This window comes from Hemiscyllium ocellatum, chromosome 45 (assembly GCF_020745735.1).
Source record: "Hemiscyllium ocellatum isolate sHemOce1 chromosome 45, sHemOce1.pat.X.cur, whole genome shotgun sequence".
In the NCBI taxonomy this organism is placed as follows: domain Eukaryota; kingdom Metazoa; phylum Chordata; class Chondrichthyes; order Orectolobiformes; family Hemiscylliidae; genus Hemiscyllium; species Hemiscyllium ocellatum.
In genome coordinates this window covers 4268423-4292270 of record NC_083445.1, presented here as the reverse complement: position 1 = coordinate 4292270, position 23848 = coordinate 4268423, and the positions used below count along the sequence as shown (strand labels likewise).

General features: G+C 44.1%; 1 protein-coding gene across 5 annotated transcripts; it reads right to left on the bottom strand.

The window, feature by feature from the left end:
* Window positions 1-4144: 4144 nt before the first annotated feature.
* On the bottom strand, window positions 4145-23216 carry LOC132835802 (dnaJ homolog subfamily B member 1-like). Of its 5 annotated transcripts, none has more exons than XM_060854881.1 (4): window positions 23127-23216; window positions 11001-11218; window positions 6183-6763; window positions 4145-4739 (listed from the first exon to the last, which is right to left on the bottom strand). In XM_060854881.1, the coding sequence occupies exons 2-4, from the start codon at window positions 11209-11211 to the stop codon at window positions 4509-4511; spliced, it is 1023 nt and encodes a 340-aa protein (XP_060710864.1). In that variant the 5' UTR covers window positions 11212-11218; window positions 23127-23216; the 3' UTR covers window positions 4145-4508. The 5 variants fall into 5 exon arrangements, with proteins under 5 accessions (XP_060710864.1, XP_060710863.1, XP_060710862.1 ...); XM_060854880.1 differs by having other exon boundaries at window positions 23107-23210; XM_060854879.1 differs by having other exon boundaries at window positions 23099-23195.
* Between the last annotated feature and the right edge of the window lie 632 nt (window positions 23217-23848).

The window sequence follows — 23848 nt, the reverse complement described above, 5'->3', positions numbered from 1 at the left end:
AGCGTACCAAATGCCTTCTGTCCACAATTCCTCTGACACTTTATGACAGTTTCAGAATTTCCTGTTTGTGGGCTCCAGCCACTTTGTCTTTACCATGGAATCCCTTTACATATCCAAGGATTTAGAAGATATGCTGTTGGCTTGAGACAGAGTGGAAGGAGGTTCATGTGTAACAATAGTACAGAACCAGTTAGATTGAATGGCCTGTTCCTATGCTCTGAATTCAATGTAACGCAAAGGCACAGCATGAGCTCTATCATATTGCATGAACAGGCAGGCTTCACTGGGCGTTGGTTGTAAAAATGCCAGGCTGCTGGTTCTGCCAATTTAAAACAAGTAGCACTGCCAACACAACAAAACCTCTATCATTGTCAAGTCCAGTCCAGTCCTGGAAAAGACCTTCACACACTCTGAAGGAGTGGTGAAAGCATATTCAATAGAAATTTTCAAAAGGAAAATGGGAGAATTGAGTGAAAAAGCAGCTTTGTGGGGAACTAAATAGAGCAAAGCCTGTGGGCTGAATTACCTCTGTGTTGTAGATAACAAACTTCTGTCAAACTATAGTATCCACCCTTTTTTTGTTGGTATACTTTCCTTCGCCTCTTCCCATTTTCTGTATGTCCTGAAGGAGGGACAGCTTTTTTTTAAAAAATGGTTTGAGCAATTGTAAAGTCTCTCATTTTCTTCAACATCCCTAGAATAGTAACACTTTCCAATAGTTTAGTAGTGTTTTGAAAATATTTCTTTTAACAGAATGGTAATGCTCAGCTTCTCAAGTTTGCTGGCTGAAAGCAAGGCTGACGTGTAAATGCCGTGACCTCCAAGTAAAAGCGGCCCACTTGATTGGCACCACATCCACATTCATTCACTGTTTCCACCACCAACACTCAGCAGCAGTGTGCACCAGCTACAAATTGCATTCCAGAAATTCTCCAAGCCACCTTAGACAGCACCTTCCAAACTCTCATCCATTTCCATCTGAAGGGACAGGGGCAGCAGATACATGGGAACACCACTCCTGCAAGTTCCCCTCCAAACTATTCACTGTGCTAACTTGGGACAATGTCACTGTTTATTCAGTCCCCAAATCCTGCAACTCTCTAACAGCATTGTGGGTCAACCAATAGCACATAGACTGCAACAGTTCACCACCACCACCTTCAACAGTAACTAAGGACAGGCAATAAACGCTGGTCAAGCCCGGCCCAGGCAGAATGGGGATTGAACCTTCCAGCTGATCTGATCCACAATGGCTGTCCAGCAGCTGAACCAACGCTGATGTTTACCTGCATGTTGTATTCTGGAGCCATGCAGAGTGATGGTCAAGTCTCCAATCTCTTTCCATCACCAGGAACTGCTCCTGCCACCACCCACAATCAGATTTGCAGGTTGATACTCAGCCCATTTAACTGCCCCTCCTCAAGACCTGGGGTAAGACTCAAACCTGGTACTTCTGACTGAGGCAGGGACATTTCCCACTCTGTCACAACACCAGCGCTTTTAAAGTGTTCGGAGTATGACTATAACTCTGCTCACCATACTGTACAAGCAATCTCATAAAGACCAATAATATAAGACATTATCAACGTTTCCTGCATATCTTGCACTAGTCTGTAGATAAAATTAATTTTTTAAAAACTTTTGAGAGAGAGTACTTACAAAATTAAGTTCACCCCATCCAAATTCTCCCAATTACGTGGATTGGAAGTTCCCATTATGTCATGGTGTCACTTTGTAGAGACCATCTTTCTCTAACTTGCTCCTGTTCCCAAGTATCTATAGACAAAAAACTTAAAATCCTGACAGATTCAACTCTTGCCACTTTGAACAGGATAGCACATATCAAGCTGGTTTGTGATCACTGGGAGTATCACGGCAATGTTATCCATCAAATTTAAAAGACCAGTCCCAAGTATTGTGCTAATCCTTGATAATGCACTGTTGTTCCAGTGTTGGTCAGTCAGCAGACAGTACAGAATAAAAAGAGGCTCAAACTTTGTGATTAAAAACACAGGTTAGCCTTAAATCTATAAATTGCAATGAAGTAGATCAGAGGGTTAGATTAGCATAAGTGCTTTAGAATAAATGTAGTTTCTCTTACACATTGGAACAAGTAAACCGTTAACTATATTCACATCTACATGCCATAATCCCTTGTTCCTTGTAATGATACTGGTATATCACAGAATCGCCACAATGCAGGAAGAGGCCACTTGACCCATCGAATCCACACATCACCTCTAAAGAGTATCCCACTCAGATCCAGCCCCCCACTCTCTCCCATAATCTTCGTTTCCCGTGGCTAATCCATCTAGCCTGTACATCTCTGGATTCTACAGGGCAATTTTCCATGGCCAATCCACCCAACCTGCACAGAAAGTCAGAGATGCCTTTGTATTATGGGAGGAGACCGGTGCGCTAGTCAGAAACCCTGGGATAAAGGTGCAAACACCATTCAGACAGAGGCAGGAATCAAACCCAGTCCCTGGCACTGAGGCAACAGTGGTAACCACTGAGCTATTTACATGAATTGTCAACATTTGCGTCAGGTATTCTTTGTTTATTCACTTGTGGAACATTGGCATTGCCTGTCCCTAGTTGCCTGAGGTGGTGATAGTGAGCTGCCTTCTACCTGCTGTCAGTTGACCTACCATCCCAGGATTCTGACCCAGTGACAGTGAAGGAACAGTGATATATTTCCAGGTCCGGACAATGAGTGGCTTGGAGGGGAACTTGCAGGTGGTGGTTTTCATGTATTTTCTTCATTCTAAAAGAAAGTGGTTGTGGATTTGGAAATTAAGGTGCTGTCTTAAGGATCTTGTGGATAGTGTACACTACTGCTACTGACAGTCGGTGGTGGAAGGAATGGGGATGTTTGTGAATGTGGTGCCAAACAAGCTGGATGCTTTGTCCTGGATGGTGTCAAGCTTCTAGAGTGTTGTTGGAGCTGCACCCATCCAGCCAAGTGGGGAGTATCACACCAAACTCTTGACTTGTGCCTTGTAAATTATGGACAGGCTATGTGCTCTGTCAACAGTGGACAGGTAAACTTGTATACCTGAACAGTTAATCAACTTCAAGCCCAAACAGTGGAGGTTGGCAAAAGAGCTTTTGAAATGAAGTTACTTCCACTGATATTGCATTTATTATTGATACCTAGAAAAGGCGACAGAGACACCATCCATGAAACTTTCTTGGTCACTCCTACAAAGAGCCAAAACTGTAGGATTGCAAGATCACATGGTGATACTGAAGCAGTTGACCTAGATAAATCATTCTCAAACTACTTTCTCACTCCACCCTCCATCATTGTGGGACAGCTACCTCTTCCTGCAATACAGAAAGCAAGTTCTTCCCTTCATTTGAGGAAGAAAGGTAAAACACCATAGATTCATTGCATTCTAAAAAAAAAGACAAAAATCACCATTTTCTTGTAATATGTGAGAAGCTAGTTAATCTGCAGTGAGTGCATAACTTCCTGCCCTTCTTAAACCTGTCCACCACTGGCAAAGCAAGAATGAGAAATGTGATGGAATATTCTCCATTTGCTTAGAATGGGTACAGTTCTGAAGAATCTTAAACAATCCCACTCTTTCCTTTGTGCCAACAACATGTACTATTTGTAACATGCATTGTAGCAATTTGTCAACACTCCTTGGACAGCACTTCCAAACCTTTGTCCTCCAACACCTCAGAGGGCAAGGGCAGCAGGTGCATCACCTTCAAACTGTCCCCTGGAAGTCACATTCTCTCCTGGCTTGATGAAAGTTGTTCTCTTTGTAATTGGATCAAAATACTGAAACTGTCTTCTTAATAAGCCTTATGGAAGCATGTTCACCACAATGAGTACAGTGGTTCAGGAAAGTTGGGCTCTTGTGGTATAGTGGTAAATGAGCCTACCTCTCAGCCAGGAGACCTGGATTCAAGTCCCACCTTGCTCCACAGGTGATCAGAACATCTCTGAACAGGTTGATTAGGAAATATCTTCAAGAAAGATGCCTGCAAAATGATCAAGGGCAATTAAAAATAAAACCATGTCCAGCATTTCGCTTACCTGAAAGGGAAACCTATTTTTGGTTAAAAATGTTGGAACGGGACTAAAAAAACCAATTCGTTTTTTTGATAAAAAGAAAAAATGATTTATTGTTTTAACAAAGAGTTACAGATAGTCAACATTTGAATAGAATGGCAAATACTATAATGCTGCATATTATTTGATTACAAATAGATGCATTATTTACACTGAACAGAACATATGGGATTGAACAGTTGGTGACGCAGTCTTCTGCAGGTACAATTTGTAGACCAGTTTTCAATTATGTAAAGACTTGAATATAGATTTTTTTTTAAAAAAAAGCCCATCAAGCAACTCGCTCAACAGTAAACCTTTCAAGTTAGGGTTGTTACTTTAAGACCACTAGCTAGTAGCTGCAGTCCACTAAAATACTAGATCTTTCTTTGTCTGCCCCATTCCCATAAATCACTGGGCTCTAAGGTTTCTGTCACAGTTACAGTGGCAGTAGCTCCTTGAGCTTTTCCTTTGTGGTGTTCGACAGGTTTTCGGGGAATCGCACATGGAACTCGATCACCAAATCGCCGCGGCGGTCTGGTTGTTTTGGCAGTGGCAGTCCTTCGGACGCTATCCTTCTCTGCGAGCCAGGCTGAATAACATCCTTGAAAGCCATCATGTGGGTTTTCTTATCCAGTGTCGGGACGGATACCGTACAACCGCAAAGCGCCTGAAACAGCAGAAGAAACAGGGGTCTTTAGTAACGTGAGGAGAAAGCGAGGACTGCAGATGCTGGAGATCAGAGCTGAAAAATGTGTTGCTGGAAAAGCGCAGGAGGTCAGGCAGCATCAAAGGAACAGGAGACTCGACGTTTCGGGCATAAGCCCTTCTTCAGGAATCAATCATGAAGAAGGGCTTATGCCCGAAACGTCGAGTCTCCTGTTCCTTTGATGCTGCCTGACCTGCTGCGCTTTTCCAGCAACACATTTTTCAGCTCTTCAGTAACGTGACACTAGCTACCCACGAGTTAAGATTTGTAGCTCAGGTTGAGGTTTTGGATGTAGGTTTGCTCACTGAGCTGGAAGGTTCACTTCCAGGCGTTTCATTACCCTACCCTAGGTAACATCTTCAGTGGGCCTCAGGCGAAGCAATGCTGAAAATTCCTGCATTCTATTTATATGTTTGCGTTTCTTTGGGTTGATGTCACCACAGGAAATGACATCGCCAATCCAAAGAAACCCAAACATATAAATAGAAAGCAGAAATTTTCAGCATTGCTTCACCTGAGTCCCACTGAAGATGTTACCTTGTAGGGCAACTAAACATCTGGAAATGAACCTTGCAGCTCAGTGAGCAAACCTACATCCAAAACTAGCTCCCCACCTTCCCACGCTGAGGTTTGACAGGAATAACCTCTCAACAACTTGCATTCATACATCGCCAAGCAACATACCAAGACCTGCCAGAAAAGAACCTGATACCAAATGATGTTAGGAGACAAAAGCTCAGAGGATGAGAGAGGGTAGGAAGACAGAAAGTCTAGATTGGAAACTCTAGGAGTGAGAGCATGTAAGCTTCTGAAGATACAGAATGTCAAAGATTGAAAACCAATGATACTCTATAAAGGTCAGAGTGGGAAGAGTGTGGAGACATTGGAAAGTGATGTAGGGCTGAAGCAGCTGACTGTTGTGTTTAGGTGGAGCAAGGCCACAGAAGGATAACAATTTTAAAAGAAAAACATGTGTTTTAAAATGTAATCCCAAAAGCACAAAAGGAGCTAATTCAGTGCATTGCACCAATTTGTTCCAGAACAGCTGCTCATTTTCTACAGCCCTAAGTTTCCTTGAAATATTCACATCCACCCTCCTGTCAGACTGCACATTCCAGATCATAATTCACTGCACAAGAAAAATTCTTGCTTTTCTTCTATTTGTGAACTTTGCCAATTGTCTTAAACATGCCCTCTAGTTACCATTGGCAACACTGACTCCTTACTTACCCAGTCAAAAGCCTCTTCATTAATCTGAACCACATGATTAAATCAACACTCTGCTCCAAGGAAAACCAATCCAGCTTCTATGGTCTCTCCAGAGAACAGAAATCCCCCCCCAGAGGAGTGCTCAGACCCCCTTCTGCAACTCCACCAAAGTATCGATACAAAAACAGCACCTACCTCCCGGAGGCTGATCCTCGCTTGGTAGATGATGTCAGACCCGTTCCGTTTGAAGACTGGATGTGGTTTGTCCTTGAGCACAAAGATGATATCGGCAGGAATATTGTTGGGAGTTTCATCGCCCTCCTTGGGGAAGGTGATCTTTGTCCCTTCCTTCCAGCCTTTCTTGATTTCAATGGTGAGGATGGTGTCCTCCTGCCGGGACGTGCGCCGGTCAGGGTTCAGCCGCTTCCGCCGGATCTTCATCTTCTTGGTGCAGCCAGTGAGGATCTCCTCCAGGGAAACCTTCAGATCGTGCGTGACGGGAGGGTCCTGCTTCTTAGCAGTGCCTCGCGTTCGGTGAAAGCCAGACATGCCGCCCATGTTCCCCATATTCCCCATGCCACCCATGCCGAAGCCACTGAAAGAGCTCAGCGGATCATCGTCAATCTCCATGTCTTCTTCGCCATTTCTCTGTCCAAAGAAAATGTCGAATGGGTTCCTTCCGCCAAAGAATTCAGCGAACACAGCATGGGGGTCCCCGTGGAATGTGTACTGGAAGTTGGCGCCATTGGGACCTGCAGTTCCACCACCCTTAAGCCCTAAAGCAGACGGGGGAGGGAGACAGGGAGGAGAAACAGATACAAGTTTTTTGAAAATGCAGATAGATTGAGAATATCACTATCAAAATGATGAACTGACTGAACCCAGAGGTGGCAGGGACAAGGAGAAACTGCAAACCAGTTAAAAATTGTTATAAACTGACTGTTGATGTCCAGTAATCATTGACCAGAGAAACAACCTTACTCATTAATAACCACTAAACAAAGGGGACTGTCCACAAGCATTTTATGGGAAGTGACTGCTGACACTGATCAGAAGGAGATTAAGTTTGAGCAACTAAAACGTGGTTGAGAGTTTTAGCAGCAGATATGGTGAGACAGGGCAGAGATTGGCAATATTGTTGATAAGACAGAATACACGGTTGGAAGCTCAGCATGGAGTCAAATTGGATATCAAACATCCTGATTCAACTGCAAGGCATTGGGTGGAGAGAAACAGGGGGATAGAGTCCATAGCTAGGGAACAGAGAATAGCTTTAATGATTTGTCTCTGCATTGAATAAAATTTGACAAAAACAAATTTGTACACTGGCATAGAACTAGATTATAAAAGACAGGTGTCACATGTGTTCACCTTCATGGCTCATCCTCTGGAAACCCCCAATCAAGTTAAAGTTTAACACTTCGACTTAATCCAGTTGCTGAGCACCTGAACTCACCACTTAGACACAATCATCTGCAAAGTATTACGAAAAGCTTGTTCTGAGATCTCAAACCCACACTTTCAAATTTAGCAACCTGGGAGTGAAACTTTGCGGGGGGGGGCCGAGGGAAGAGGATGTGCTGAAGGATCTGAAGAGTGGCTTAGAGGTCCTCCTGTCTGGATGGCGTTATCTACATCACGTTCACACTAGGCTCACCTTCTATGACAACAGTTAAATCAGGTAACTATCAGTGTTGAATACAGCCAATGATCAAGATGAACTTCAAGTGGTAAAGATACAGTGTAGCTCAGATACTTGTCAGTCAGTTTAATATGTACTAAAGGATTTCAGAGTATATTTGTGATCTTTGCCTCCTGTTTTGCTGAGGAGATCCATCCAAATTTAGTGCTACAGGCTACACCAGTCAGATACTTATTCTCCATAGTCACCCTCACCAAAGTTGGTGAGCTCTTGCACCAAGTGGTATTGCCAGCACATGTGTGCTGAATGTCCAGTATGACTCAAATTAGAACCAGCCTGTTCAGGGATGATGTTGGGACTTCCTCATCCAAAGGATCCTGAAAATCTGGAATTCCCTCTCCCTGCAATATGCTGGGGAAAGCAGAGGGGGCCACTGGGGGAAAAAAAAGTTAGTTCAGGGAACATAGGCATTGCTGCCAGGACCAGCCTATATTGTTCATCCCTACATTGACTTGGAGAAGATGGTGCTGAGACCACTGTCCATTGGTGCAGCACTGTTAGGGAGGCAGTTTTAGCATTCTGATCCAGGAGCAGTGAAGAAATAGTGATGCATTTACAAGTCAGGATGGCGACCGGCTTGGAGGGGCAAGCTGCAGGGGATGGTGTTCCTACATATTAGGAGAGTTGACCACAAGGTTTGTCCATGTCAGCCTCTCCCTCAATGCGCATTCTTTTCATTGTAGAGGGCGTCATCCTAGATAGCAGAAGTCTTAGGTTGAAGGATGCTAAGGAGCCAGGGCAAGTTAATGCAGTGCAACTTCATCGAAAAGATTTCATATCCGAGTACACATCTTTGTTAGGAACATGAAACCAAGACAGTTAAAAATAATGTCAAAATGCAGATCAACTATGACCTAACTCAATGCCAAAGCAGGGTTCAGGGCCTAACTGGTCATTTCATCCACCCCCCACCGAATGCTCTTTAGTAGCATCTATTAACAGAACTCCTATATCATCGTCAGGGAGGATGCAGTAAACAGTTTCCCCCAATTAGTCCATAGGTTCACGTGATCGGACCTGTTGCTGGAAAAATAGGCTGCTCAGATGAAGCAAAGCTTTCTTTGCAGGAAGACAAGTAATGATTACAATTAGTACTGTGGCAGGAAGATATTCACAAATTCAGCTGATGTACGCTCCATCTGTCCCTGAATCAAGGAATTCAATTTGTTTTTGTTTCCAAGTGCTGACCAGCAGTGGTCTTATTCAGTCAACAGCATCCAACAATAAAAAGGAAGCTCACAGTGAAAGGCTGATGTGGACAAAGCATGTGTTTAACTCTCCTCAGTCGGATGGGTATCGCAATGCAAGGCAAGTGCTGGAAGGTCAGACAGCAGGAACGATGATGGTTCAATTTTGGGTCAGTGCTGAGTTAGCTGATGACAGGCAGTGCAACGTTTATGGGCTCTGCTATTAGTTACAGCTATTCTGTTGCTGAGAAACGGGTAAAAAAAAAACAAAATTGCATATACAGAGAGCCTTTTACACTTGGAACGGTTTGAATGGCTCTGCAGCCAATGAAATATTCTTGAATTGGAGCTCAATGCACAAGCTCAGAAAGATTGTAGAGCTGGAGGAAAACAAACACAGTGGAGGATAAGATCATTGCGGGATTATGATTTAAACATTGATATGTTATTGGAATAGGAACCAACGTAGGTCAGCAAGCACAGGACAATGATGCTCGGGACTTGACATGATAGTGAGAAATTTTCACTCAAGTATTCTCATCCTGAGCAAGTGTAGCTCAGTTCTTCCATTAGAATATTTATGCTGTTAAGTCTGATTAGTAGCCTGCTTTTATCAGAGGAGTGAATGCTTTGCTATGGAATACTGCTGAGAGTTGAAAGCTGCATCTGCCCACTGACCCAGAGGATTTTGATGTTTTTGCCACCTGGCTTGCATATTAATTATGTTCTGCAGTGAATCACTTACGTTCAGGTAGCTCTATGCACATGCAAAATCCAAAACCTAAAAGTAGCAATTAAAGGCACCATGCAAAGGCTTTCATCTCTATTTTGAGTTGGAGTGATGCTGGGTGCAATTCTGAACCTTATTAAAAACATACACCCATTCTGTATTTTGATAACCACAGTAAAATAAGTTCAAGATGAAAATGCCCACAGACCAGCCCTGCCCCATTACCTGGGTACAGACCAGCCCTGCCCCATTACCTGGGTACTGCAATTGATGCCAACAGTTTTATAGAACTGTACAGGCCCTTCATGTTGTGCCAACCTTTTATCCTACTCTAAGATCAAACTAACATACATACATTCATTTTATTATCATCCACGTGCCGAGCAAAGAATCGCTAAAATGTCTAATGTATCTGACTCCACTACCACTGCCGGCAGTGCATTCCATGCACCCACCACTCTCTCTAAGAACTGACTTCTGACATCTCCCCTTAACCTTCCTCCAATCACCTTAAAATTATGCCCCCTTGTGATAGCCATTTCCGCCTGGGAAAAAAGTCTCTGGCAATTCACATTATCTATGCCTCTCATCATCTTGTAAACTTCTGTCAAGTCAAGACTCATCTTTCTTCACTCCAATGAGAAAAGCCCTAGCCTCCTCAACCTTTCTTCAAAAGACAGCCCTCCAGTCCTCAATGGCTCACTCACAATATCCCAAAGCAATCATCTACCTTCCCTTGTTGTAGTACCTGGATGACTGCTCTTGTTACGTCTACAATACAGTCAGTTCTTATGTGATGGTTGCACTCTGGTGCAACCCTGCATTATAGAAAAAAATCGTGCTTTAGAAATAGCGCTTAAAGTGCTGACGATGTAATTGCATTACAGCTAGCAGACGTTTTAAAAGTTTGCACTTTAGTCTCCAGTTTGTCAATTGCGTTCCAGCAAATTCTCACTGCAGAAACACACGTGACAGCAGAACAGCCCACGTTCTACCCATTCCAAAAGCTGTCCACTCTGCTGGAGAGAACAACTCTACCAACAAGCAAGGTTATAGATTCAAGTCTTAATTTTCAAGTGAAGGATAACAATTGGAAAATGTTCAACATGGATAGATTTCCAGACATCAAGGGATATGGAGATTGTGCAGGAAAATGGAATGGAGGCAGATAAGAAGGTTGAATGGCAGAGCATATTGAAGGGGCTCAATGGCCTTCTCCTGTTCCCAAGAGCTATCTTTGCCACTTTAATCAGATTCCTGAACATCAGCGGATGTGAAACACAATTACTTCTTTTCAAACTTATCTGTTGGATACAACTAAAGTCCAAAAAGTACATGAGTCAGACTACACCACCTGAACAGGAGTGTGCCAGGTCAGATTAAACATGCCTTACCTTCCTCGCCATATTGATCGTAGATTTCTCGTTTCTTGGGATCACTCAGGACATCATAAGCCTCAGCGATTTCCTTGAACTTCTCCTCTGCATCTGGAGATTTGTTCTTGTCAGGATGGTACTTAAGGGCTAGCTTCCTGTATGCCTTCTTGATATCTTCCTCTGCTGTTCCTTTATTAATGCCCAGGATTTTATAATAATCCTTCCCCATCTTCTACCTACAGAAGTGGAAAGGTAATATATTAGGTCAGCATTCTAATGCCATCTCAGTGCCGCAGGAACACTATTCCCTCTCCATTTCCCTGCTCCACCAGTGCAGTCAAATAGTTCCAACAATCACCCACTGCACTTGACCAGAAGCTGAGAGGGCAAGTGGTTTCAGCAGATCTCACTGTGGCTCAGGCCTTGCATTCAGGCCCTGCTCCGGAGAGCTCAGCTCAATTTATTTGGCATTCCATGCAGTAGAGGAGACCACTTTTACCTGCGAGGCTATATGTGAAAGATCCCAAGAATTGTTCCTCAACCAGCATCAATATAAGGGATTTTTGGTCATTATCACATTGCTGTTTGTGGGAGCTTGATGTGCATAAACTGGCTGCTGTTTCCTGCATTACAACAAGGTAGCAGGGAACACCTTGTGGCCGTGAACAGCACAACAGAAACAAAAGATTCTCTTACATGATGAACTAAGGCATCAGCAGAGGGTCAGAACAAGAAAAGGTGTCTTAAACCTACAAAATCCTGAGGGCACTCCAAATGGGTGTTGAAAGGATGTTTCTCCATGTGGGAGAGAACAAGGGGACACAGCTTACCTAATGTGAAAGATTGTTCTGTTATCCTGCAAAGAATGCAAAAAAGATGTACAAGGATGTTACCAAGACTGGAAGGCTCGAGTTAAAAGGATAGACTGGGATTATTTTTTTCCCCCCCAGAGTGCAGGAGGCTGAGGTTTACAAAATCATGAAGGGTAAAAATAAGGTGAATAGCCAAGGTCTTTTTCCCAGGATTGGGGAGTCCAAACCTAGAGGGTTTAAGATAGGGGGTAAAAATTTAAAAGGGGATCAGAGGGGCAACGTATCTGAGGGTGGTGCGTATATGGAAGTGGTAGATGCAGGTACAGACACAACATTTAAAAGGCATCTGGACTGGTACAGGAATAGGAAGGATTGAGGGGGATACGGACCAAGTGGGACTAGTGCAGTTTCGGAAGTTTGGTCGGCATGGATGAGTTGGGCCGAAGGGTCTGTTTCCATGCTATATGTCTCTATGGTCTCAGAGTGACAAGCACTTTCAGTTCAGATTTATGATCCTTCTTAAATGAATACAGGATGTTTGTTGACTTATAAACCTCATGTACCCTTTCCACTATTGGTTGCACAAGTCGTAACATCTTGAGGCTTAATGTTTTTTGGAAAGATCCTTAGTCAGTGCCAAGTATTTGCTGTGATATTGTGAAGGGAGATTCTATGAAGTTGACAACTATGGAATTAAATACTGGCACGGACATAAATTCTTGTACGCCCTTGGGATGTCCCAAGGAAAGGACCACATCCATTAAATTAGCCTTGAATTGAAGCCAGCATTTTGTAAGCTAACTCAAATCCACCAGAACTGGATTCAATGACCAACTTAATCCAAATGATCTTTGGATGGTTGAGGGTCTTCTTTGGTTATTTCACCTGGGCTGGTAGATAAGAAACCCCTCTGGTAATGCAGCATCAACCCCCATCCCCCAAACTATAGCACTGAAAGTGTATTGGAACAGACACCTTTCACACTCAACAGGTAAAGATATTTACTGAATCACGTTATTGACCAGCACAAGTAATTTTTTTTAATTCAACCTGTTCAGACACGTTATGACACTCCTCTAGAGCAGATGGAAAATGAACATAGACTTCCTGGCCCAGAGGTAGGAACAATGCCACAAAAGCCCCACAATTAATTCCCAAGATGCCAGCAGCGTGCGGGTTCCTGCCTGGAATTCAGCTGCTCCGTCTGCTTTTACTTTCATTTTTTCTTTCAGAGTTTTGTTTTCTCCTTTAACCTACTTACCTTCTGTGGGGAGATCAACAATGTCAAGGTGTCCAGCGCAGGGGAGATCAAACCGCTGTAGGGAGTGCGTACCCAGCATGGCTAAGCACTTGAGGACGGAATATTAAACTTACAACTTAGATTCTTTATTTTTCTACTTTGTACCTTGGTACCTTTATACCTATGTACTTAAGATGGCATCAAGAATGGCAACATAGTACACTTTTCAATGCACTCCTGTAGTTGTACACATGACCTAATTCTATCGTGATTATAGATTACTTGCCACTGTTCACTAGACGCTAGGCAGCAACAGCTTGAGACTGCAATAAAAAAACCCACATGGATCAATTAGCAGCTCATTTGCATTTAATTAAGAACCAAGTGTGATCCTAGATGTTGGTCTCACTATATTTGAACAGGTTTATATTTCTGAGCATAAGGACTTTTAATTGCAGTGGTACTGAAACCTGTCTGTAGGCCAGAAGACCCAGGTTCAATTCCCACCTGCTGCGGAGGTACATACAGGTCTGAACAAGTCCATTACAGTGCTGGTTATTAAATGGAACTGAGAATGCTGTTGTTCCCATCAGGCAGAAACAGCTGTACTATCAATTTCCAGACTGCAATGTGAAAGTGATTTACCTGCACAAGAGGAAATTTCTAGAATGACCCAAGGAAGCAAGACTTGTGGCCAGGTAAGATAGCGTTCCATATGAATAAATACAACAAATAAACAGATTTTCCTGCTCCTTGGATGCTGCCTGACCTGCTGTGCTTTTCCAGCACCACTCTAATGTTGACTGATCTCCAGCATCTGCAGTCCTCACTTTCACATGATTCTGAAAGAGTCTGAGGGAGGTATTTTCACTTGCTTGGGGAGACCAAAGTTAGAAATTACAAATAAAGAGTCAGTCACTAATGAATCCAAGAGGGAATTCAGTAGAAACTTTGGGTAAGAAAGTGAAACTTGCTAATGCAGGGAAAGGATGAGGTGGAAAATGGACACATGCAACAGCAGCCAGGCTAGTTACACACCAAGGGGAAAAATCTGCTAATGTGGGGGAAGATGGAGCTGGGTGGAATGGGTGTGAATGAAACTCATCACAGGAACTGATCTTCCCATAGTTTAGCAACACTGAGGCAAGCAGGTGCAGTCACCAGTTTGACTCCTGGACTATGCTGAGTAACATACCAACATATAGATAAGGGGCAGGTGGAGAGTGTCCAACCACTCCTTGTGCTCTCTCTGCCATTCAATAAGATCATGGCTGATGTGACTGCAGCCTCCCAACTCCACATTCGTGTTTATCCTCAATACTCAAACTCTCTGGTCAATCCAGTACCTATTTACCCAGTCTTAAAAACTTACATGGCCCTGGCTTCCACCAACCTTGGGGGGGGTGAGCTCTAACAAAAAGAATAAATATTTTTGGGAGATTCCTTATCCATCTCTTAGCTTTTTTCCAACTGCAGATGTGTTGAGTCACAAATTCCTACCAGTTTCCCTGTTAGATACTTTCAATCAACCTGTTCAGATGTGTTATGCACAAGGGCAATTTCAACCAATGCCTTCTGGTCCAAGCTAGAGGAATTACCATCACACAAAGACCTCTACCTCTGCCATCACCAGCCTCCCCCACTAAGGTTTCTTGCTAATCCCAACAATTTACCTGTTCTTGCCATTTACTTCTTAGAATCCCTTCTGTGGAAGCAAACCATTCAGCCCATTAAGTCCACACTGCCCTCCAAACAGCATCCCACCCCATCCCTGTAACCCTGCATTTCCCATGGCCAATCCACCCAGCTTGCACAACCCTAGACGCTATGGGCAATTTAGGATATTCAATCCACCTAACCTGCATGTCTTTGGACTATGGGAGGAAACCAAAGCACCCAGAGAAAACACATGTACAGACATGTGGAGAATGTGCAAACACCACACACAGTCGCCTGAGGCTGGAATCGAACCTGGGTCCCTGGCACTGTGAGTCACAGCAAGTACTAACCACTGAGCTAGTGTGCAGTCCTTTCAAAATTAAATTTGAAATATCAAGTTAGAATGAGGAAAGACCATGTCTTCCTGCACTTTCCTCTTCAATAAGCCCAATCAACTCTTTTGAAGAGGAATTCAATAAGAGTGGGATTTGCCTTTTGAAATCATTGCGTACAGTCACAAAGGGGCACGAATAGAACAGGTGCTTGATGATGTCTGTCCCTCACTGAGACACTGCAGCCCCACACCCTGACCTACATGGTCTGCAAAATGACAGGAAAATAAAAACCACTGGGCAAAAACCATTGGATCTGAAGTTCAGTCTTGTTTCATGTTCAGGCAACACCTTATTACAAATTACAAAACTCTATATTGCACAATCCTCAAAATCAGCAGTCAAATTAACAATCTGAAATTCAGCTCACATTGGGAGATATGGAAATCTTCCAATAAGTGTATAGATTCTTTTAAACTCACATCATTAAATATATTCATTTAGATTTTTCAAAAAAGGCCTTTTTGAGGCACGGGAGGAGGGGGTGGTGTTGCTTAACATTTCTATTGAACGGGAGAAAATAATTCATAGAACATAGAAAAATACAGCGCAGTACAGGCCCTTTGGCCCTCGATGTTGCACCGATCCAAGCCCACCTAACCTACACTAGCCCACTTTCCTCCATATGCCTATTCAATGCCCGTTTAAATGCCCATAAAGAGAGAGAGTCCACCACTGCTACTGGCAGGGCATTCCATGAACTCACGACTCGCTGAGTAAAGAAATTCAGACTGCAATTTGTGATTACGTCCTGCACTAATTTCTTAGGGATGGACGGGCAACAATACCCACATCCTGTGAAAGAATATTTAAATATAGATAGAGGAATTCTCAATAAAGGTGAGCTGTTAGCAGTGTGTTAAGAAATGAATAGTAAGTCAATTAATAGGAACAGGTAGTGTGGCAGGATATTAAGAGTTTTTTTTTCCCCCAACCACATTTGAATTGATTGCCTGAGTATTACATAGGAGAACAGAATCCCCCACTGTGAGGAAACACACCATTCAGTCCATTGAGGCCACACTGACCCTACGTACATCCTGCCCAGACCTACCTGTTACCCTACTCCGTAACCTTACATTTCTCGTGGCTAATCCACCTAACCTGCACATCCCTGGACACTAAGGGCAATTTAACATGACCCATCCACCATAACCTCTCATCTTTGGACTGTGGGAGGAAACCTGAGTACCCCTTAGAAACAGGGCGAATGTGTAATCTCCACACAGACAGCTGCCTGAAGGTGGAATTGTATCCAGGTGCCTGGCGCTTTGTGACTGCAGTGCAAGCCACTGCGCCATCCTCAATTCAAAACTGAATGGTGGGGTTTGTACAGACAGAATCAGTGTGCATGGGATTGATTAGCCTAGGGTGTGTGCTAACACTTCAGAAAATCCCATGTTCAAGATTGGTTTGGATAAGTGACAGGAGATAAACTGAAATGTTTAAAAGGCGAGTTCCCAGGCCCAGGAAAGCCTCTTTGGGTCGGGTAGCCTGAGTCCATGTGGCAATTTTTGTACTTGATACCTTGCAACTGTTTTTTTTTTTAGGGGTCAAAAGGTTAGTTAGTGTGTGGAAAACTAAAATGACCTTGTGTAATATCAGATTTTTACAACAGGGCCTGGGTTTGTAGTCCAAAGGGTATTTAACTATCTGGCATTTAAAGCAATTTCACATCTGAATCTCACTCATGACACAGGGCTCCCACGGAATTTGGCTCTGCTGGGGAATTCAGGAATTAACATTTGGATTCTCCTCATTAATTTCACTATTTTAAAAAGCAGAGGGGTGAAAAATCAACTTATTATCTACACCAGTTAAGACCAAATCAGAAAATCTGAAATCAATTGTTTTGAATACAACTTCATGGTAATGTCAATATTTGATGACTTTTTAAAAATGTGCTTCTGCTCTTAATCAAGTTTGAGCAACTATGGCACTTTTTCTTCCTTTGTGTAGTCTGACCGCCTTCCAGAGGCATCGGGTGGGGTGTGCCTACATTTGCAGGAAACACCCACATGAATATTTGGTAACCGTCCCCAAATATATTATTGAATTTATTGTCAAGTGTACCAAGGCACAGTGAAAAGTGAGCAGTACAGACAGGTCACAGTTATGTAGCATAGATAAGTAAATAATAGGTAAAACAGCAGCAAAACCAAAACACAACTACAGGTGAATGCTAAGAGTTTGAGAGTCCATTCAGTATTCTAATAACAGTACAGTAGAAACTGTTTTGAAACATGCGTGTGCGTGCGCACATGTTCAGGCTTCTGTATCTTCTCCCCAAGATAGATCTACCAGCACAAATTATAAAACTCAAAACGTGGCACCACTCAAATCACCAATTCAACGTCTCTCTGAAGCCAGAGTCAACATCTTAAATAATCAAGATGGCGTTATACGCCATTATCACTAGAAAGGATTTATATCATTTAACCATCCACTAGGTCTTGCTATATATAAATAAAAAGACAGGTCTGTTTCCACGGGCTCCATTATACAAGGTCGCTGCTTTTTTCCACATTGCAGGAGACACCCACCATGAAAGAAATAGTTCAAACATGACAAAGGGAATTAATTCACTGTAATTTTACAAGCATCAACTTTCTCCCTTTACCTCCAAAAAAAAAATTGCCATTTTAATATTTACAACATGTCAAACCAGCAGCCACTGGGTGAAACACTTGAAACTCTACACCATCCAGGACAAAGCAACCCATTTGATCATACCATCCACTATTTTCAATACCAACACACGCATACTGCAATATGTACAATTTACAAGATACATTGCAGCAACTCACCAAGGTTCCTTCAACAGTTCCCCCTCAAACCAATATGTTATGTCACCTCGAAGATGAAGGGCAGCAAACACGGGAACCCCATCACCTTCCATTTCCCTTGCAAGCCATACACCATCCAGACCTGGACACATCACCGTTCCTTCGCAGATAAATGATTCGCAACCGTTCAAAAAGGCAGCTCACCACCCACTGCTCAAGGATAATAAGAAATACCAGTAAGTGCTGTCTTTGTTAGTAACACTCATCTTGTGAATGATCAAACCTCATCTAATCCTGCTCATGTGGAGGACCTTGGGTTTTGTTTTTAAAACTGTGCAAAAAGGTGCTATCTAAATATAAGTTGCGAGTTAAGCATCAGGAGGAAGCAAAAATAGTTATGTTCAATAAGGAAATGGGGTTCACTGCCAATAGATAAAAATATTCAAAAACAGTAACTACAGAGCGACAGCCTCACCCTTCCAATTATCAAGATTGGAAAGGAAAGCGAAGATGAGCCAGCAGACTAGTCAGCTCATCAACTTTCAGCTACGATCCCAACTCATTGTCGTATAAACATACTTCCCTTTCTACCATTACAAATAGTTCAACCTCTCCAATTACGCAAAACATTCTGGAAGTTTACTCAGACTCCTAGATGTTTCCACCTCAGTGAGAGTCTGTATGGCCCAATGTTTCCACACAACTCAATGACCTGATTGCATTAACCCCAGTTTCTGGTTCTTGGCCCATTGCTCTGGAGGCTATGGCAATGCAATTGTATTTCTAAAAACTGCTTCAATGTCATGGTGAGTTTCTGACCCAACCAACCTTTTCCAGGAATGAGTTCCAAACTCCCACCTCCCTCAGCGAAAAATATTCCTCTTAGCCTTTGACCTCAAATTCAAGTTCCTCTGATAATTGATACCCTCTACTAATGGGAAAAATATCTTCCTATGCACCCTACTGGCACGCCTCAGCCTTATACAGTACATTTCTAATTGCCCCTGACAGCCCCAGATCATCCAATCTTTGTTTATAGCTCAGACCTTCCTGTCCAGGCATCACCCTGGTAAATCTCCTCTGCATCCTCTCTAGAGCAAATCACATTGTCCCAATAATATTCTAATCAGAATGTTTTGGAGGTGCCAGTGTTGGACAGGGGTGTACAAAGTTAAAAAAAATCACAACACCAGGTTATAGTCCAACAGGTTTAATTGGGAGCACTAGCTTTCTAAGCGCTCCGAAAGCTAGTGCTTCCAATTAAACCTGATCAGAACAACACACATTACTCCAATTGTTGCCTACCCAATGTTTTATACATAATCTCCTTGCTCATGCATTCTATGCCTTAGCTAATAAGGGCAAGGATCCTATATAACTTCTTAACCAACTTACCTACCTACCCTATCACCTTCATGGATGTGTGGATATGCATGCCAGGGTCCCTTTGATCTTTAGTACATCCTGCATGCTACAATTTACAAGATTGGACAACTAGGCAGTACAGTGGCTCAGTGGTTAGCACTGCTGCCTCAGCACCAGGGTCCCAGGTTCAATTCTAGCCTCGGGCGACTGTCTGTGTGGAGTTTACACATTCTCCCCGTGTCTGCGTGGGTTTCCTCCGGGTGCTCCGGTTTCCTCCCACAGTCCAAAGATGTGCGGGTCAGGTGAATTAGCCATGCTAAACTGCCCATTGCGTTAGGTGCATTAGTCAGAGGGAAATGGATTTGGGTGGGTTACTCTTCGGGCCTGTTTCCACACTGTAGGGAATCTAATCAGGACGGCACGGTGGCACAGTGGTTAGCACTGCTGCCTCACAGCGCCAGGGACCTGGGTTCAATTCCCACCTCAGGCGACTGACTGTGTGGAGTTTGCACGTTCTCCCCGTGTCTGCGTGGGTTTCCTCCGGGTGCTCCGGTTTCCTCCCACAGTCCAAAGATGTGCGGGTCAGGTGAATTGGCCATGCTAAATTGCCCATAGTGTTAGGTAAGGGGTATATGTAGGGGTAGGGGTATGGGTGGGTTGCGCTTCGGTGGGTCGGTGTGGACTTGTTGGGCCAAAGGGCCTGTTTCCACACTGTAGGGAATCTAATCATAATCCCTTGCCTTGCTGGCCATCCCCAAGTGTATCTTCTGTGCTGTGTCCCATTTGCCACTACTTTGCCCACCTGAGCAGTTCACAGATGTCTTCCTGCCATTTATGGCCATCTTCCTCACTACTTACAGCCTGAATTTTGATCATTCTCCCTATATTTAAGTCCAAATCATTAATGCACACCATGAACAGCAAGGAGCCCCACTGGAAACAGACCACCAGTTACAGAAACATCCCTCTACCTTCCACCTCCTAGCTAATTCTGGATCTAATGTTCCACTTGGTCATGGATCCCATGAGCTCTTTCCTATCTGGACCAGATACCTCGAACATCGCTGTGTAAAAATTCCTTCTGCATTTCTGCTTCAAGTTCACATCACGTGGTTCAAGACGTCACTTTGCAACAGTCTTTCAAACAAACCCTGAGAGCTAAAAAAACAAAACCAACATTTTGAAAATAAATCAGGGTGATTCTCTCCAGTGCCGTAGCCAATAACTTTCCTTCGGCCAACTTTGATACTGTAAAAACAGCAGAGTTTGTCGTTACCATAGTTATGCTGGGCATACATGGTGCGAGATAAACAACTTTTTCCTTGCCCACCACCCATTAGCAGTTCAGGTTTTTGATCCAAACCTGCCAGTGTTGCTACTGACATTGCCATAGAACTGAACAGCACAGAAACAGGCCATTCAATCCAACTCATCCATGCTGACCAGGTATTCTAAATTAATCTAGTCCCATTTGCCAGCATTTGGCCCAAATCCCACCTATCCGTATACCCATCCAGATGCCTTTTAAATGTGGTCATTGTACCAGCCTCCACCACTTCCTCTGGCAGATCATTCCATACACACACCACCCTCTGTGTGGTAAAGTTGCCCTTCAGGTCCCTTTTCAATTTTTCCCCGCTCACCTTAAGCCTATGCCCCTCTAGTTGTGGACTTCCCTTCCCTGGGGAAAAGACCTTGACTATTCACCCTCTCCATACACGCCCTTCAACATTTTATAAACTTTGTCCTTCATTACACAAGGATCAATGAACCTTCTCAACCTCCCCATGGCCATTCACACACCTCCACAAGACCCCAGACTCTGTCTAGTTCACCCTTCTATCTCTCCTTTCACAAGTCAACAGCATCCCCACAGTTTCGACTTCATTCAGATCTGGTGACATTACAGAAAACCTTGAGTTGTTGCTAATCCCAGATACACAACTGCAAATGGGAGAGACAGAGTCAAAGCCATACAGCACAGGAACAGGCACAGAGGTCCTCTGGACTGAGCTCAGGAGGCCCTTTGAACTCCAAAGGGTTCAGAAAAGATGGACAAGATGCCAAGGTTGACAGGTTTGAGCTATAGGGAGAGGCTGAACAGGCTGGGGCTGTTTTCCCTGGAGCATCAGAAACTGAGGGGTGACCTTATAGAGGTTTATAAAATCATGAGTGGCATGGATAGGATAAATAGACAAGGTCTTTTTTTTCCCCCCTGCCAGGGAAAAGAGTCCAGAACTAGAGGACATAGGTTTATGATGAGGGGGAAAAAAAAACTTAGAAGGGACCTAAGGGGCAACTTTTTCACACAGAGAGTGGTGTGTGTATGGAATGAGCTGCCAGAGGAAGTGGCAGAGGCTGGTACAATGACAACATTTGAAAGGCATCTGGATGGGTATATGAATAGGAAGGGTTTGGAGGGATATGGGCCAAGTGCTGGCAAATGGGACTAAATGAATTTAGAATATCTAGCCAGCGTGGATGGAGTTGGACCAAAGGGGATGTTTCCATGCTGTACGTCAGAGTCCTTTATCAATGGGGTTGCAGAGAACACTGGGTCAAATAGAGACAGGAGGGAAAAGCAGCAAAACCACAACAGTTTGACCTTTCAACATCACCCCTACTTCAAAAAAAAACAAAATCAGAAACTGAGAAACTCAATATATGGAGATCCAACCAAGTGCTGACCTGGGTTTAAGGAATTAAGGGCTATGGGGAGAATGCAGGTAAGTGGAGTTGAAATACCCATCAGCCATGATTGAATGGCGGAGTGGACTCGATGGGCCGAATGGCCTTACTTCCACTACTATGTCTTATGGGTTCACTATCAAAGCTGCTGTCATTTCCCATTTCAGTTCACTTCAGCAGGACTCAAAACATCAAGCCTGTTGTCTTTCCTCAGATGCTGCCAGACCCACTGGAGTCCCTCCAGCAATTTCTCTTTCCGGCTCTGATCCCCACGTTAGCTTGGGATCCAGATCTGACAGCTGATCAGTCACTGTCAAGTTGCTCTGCGCCTGAGTGGGAGAAGGAACGTTGTTGTTGGTGGAGGGGGTGGGGTTTGTAAAGACCCCTTAATCCAGGTTTACTGCCAGGATGGGCTACATCCATATATATATATATAAAAAAAATTTAACCTCAATTTATTACAGGAGGGTGGTGGAGACAGACATATAGAGAGAGAGACACACACACACAGATACACACATGTAGAGAGACAGAGACAGAGACAGAGAGAGACACACACAGATACACATGTAGAGAGACAGAGATAGAGACATATACAGAGAGAGAGACACACAGATACACATATGTAGAGATAAAGATAGAGACATATAGAGAGAAAGACACACACACACACACACACACACACACACATATGTAAAGATAGAGATAGAGATATATAGAGAGACAGAGATATACAGAGACACATAAAGAGATAAAGAGACATATAGAGAGATAGAGATAGAGATAATTAGTTTTTTTAAAACCCTTTGCATGATTATGTGGAAGGTACCTCAGAATCGAGGGCCTGGTCTTCTTTTGGGAAATGACCAGGGTAGGGAGAGAGGGTCTTCTCCATCCCACGGGGCTGTCACAACGTACGGTATTCCGCCAGATAACTGGCACAAAGCCCTCCCCAACAGCAGTACCACCTCACCCTCACCCTCACCCTCACCCCCTCAGCCCCCCAGCCCCCCCCCCAGCCCCCCCTCAGCCCCCTCAGCCCCCCAGCCCCTCAGCCCCCGCACCTCCCAGCGAGGGGAAACAATGTATCCGGGACGGGAAAGGATACATTCGCTCACCCAATGTATCCGCTCTGGGGGGATTCCCCTCGGCCTGGATACAATCTGATACTCACTCACTCACCCAGGGCCCACCGCTCTCACCGTCTCTCCGCAACACTTTCAACAAAATTGCTCGAACTTTCAGGAACATTCCATGCCTCGTCACTTCCCCTCCCCTCCGCAAGCCCCACCCACCCCTCCCTGTGGGCGGGGCTACTCTCCCATCCTCCCCGCCCCCTCACAGACACAGCATCACATCACATCCATCCAGGGGAAGGGGTCACCACACCCTGAGATATTAACTCCATTCTAGACAATGGAGCCTCACCACCATTCAATATCGGTTAGATTAGATTACTTACAGTGTGGAAACAGGCCCTTCGGCCCAACAAGTCCACACCGACCCACCCATTCCCCTACATTTACCCCTTCACCTAACACTACGGGCAATTTAGCGTGGCCAATCCACCCTAACCTGCGCATCTTTGGACTGTGGGAGGAAACCGCAGCACCCGGAGGAAACCCACGCAGACACAGGGAGAACGTGCAAACTCCACACAGTCGCCTGAGTCGGGAATTGAACCCGGGTCTCTGGCGCTGATGTGTCACCGTGCCGCCAAAATATGGTCAAGGCTGATCATCCTTAGTCAGTATCCTGTTCCTGCCTTATCTCCATAACCCTTGATTCCACAATCCTTGAGAGCTCTATCCAACTCTTTCTTAAATGAATCCAGAGACTGGGCCTCCACTGCCCTCTGGGGCAGAGCATTCTACACAGCACCACTCTCTGGGTGAAGAAGTATCTCCTCTTCACCGATGCTGCC

Coding starts and splice junctions, on each gene's coding strand:
- LOC132835802 (XM_060854881.1), bottom strand. CDS start 11,211: ATGGGGAAGGATTATTATAAAATCCTGGGCATTAATAAAGGAACAGCA. Junction 6,764..11,000: donor CGATCAATATGGCGAGGAAG/GTAAGGCATGTT, acceptor CGTCTGCTTTAG/GGCTTAAGGGTGGTGGAACT. Junction 4,740..6,182: donor CGAGGATCAGCCTCCGGGAG/GTAGGTGCTGTT, acceptor CTGCTGTTTCAG/GCGCTTTGCGGTTGTACGGT.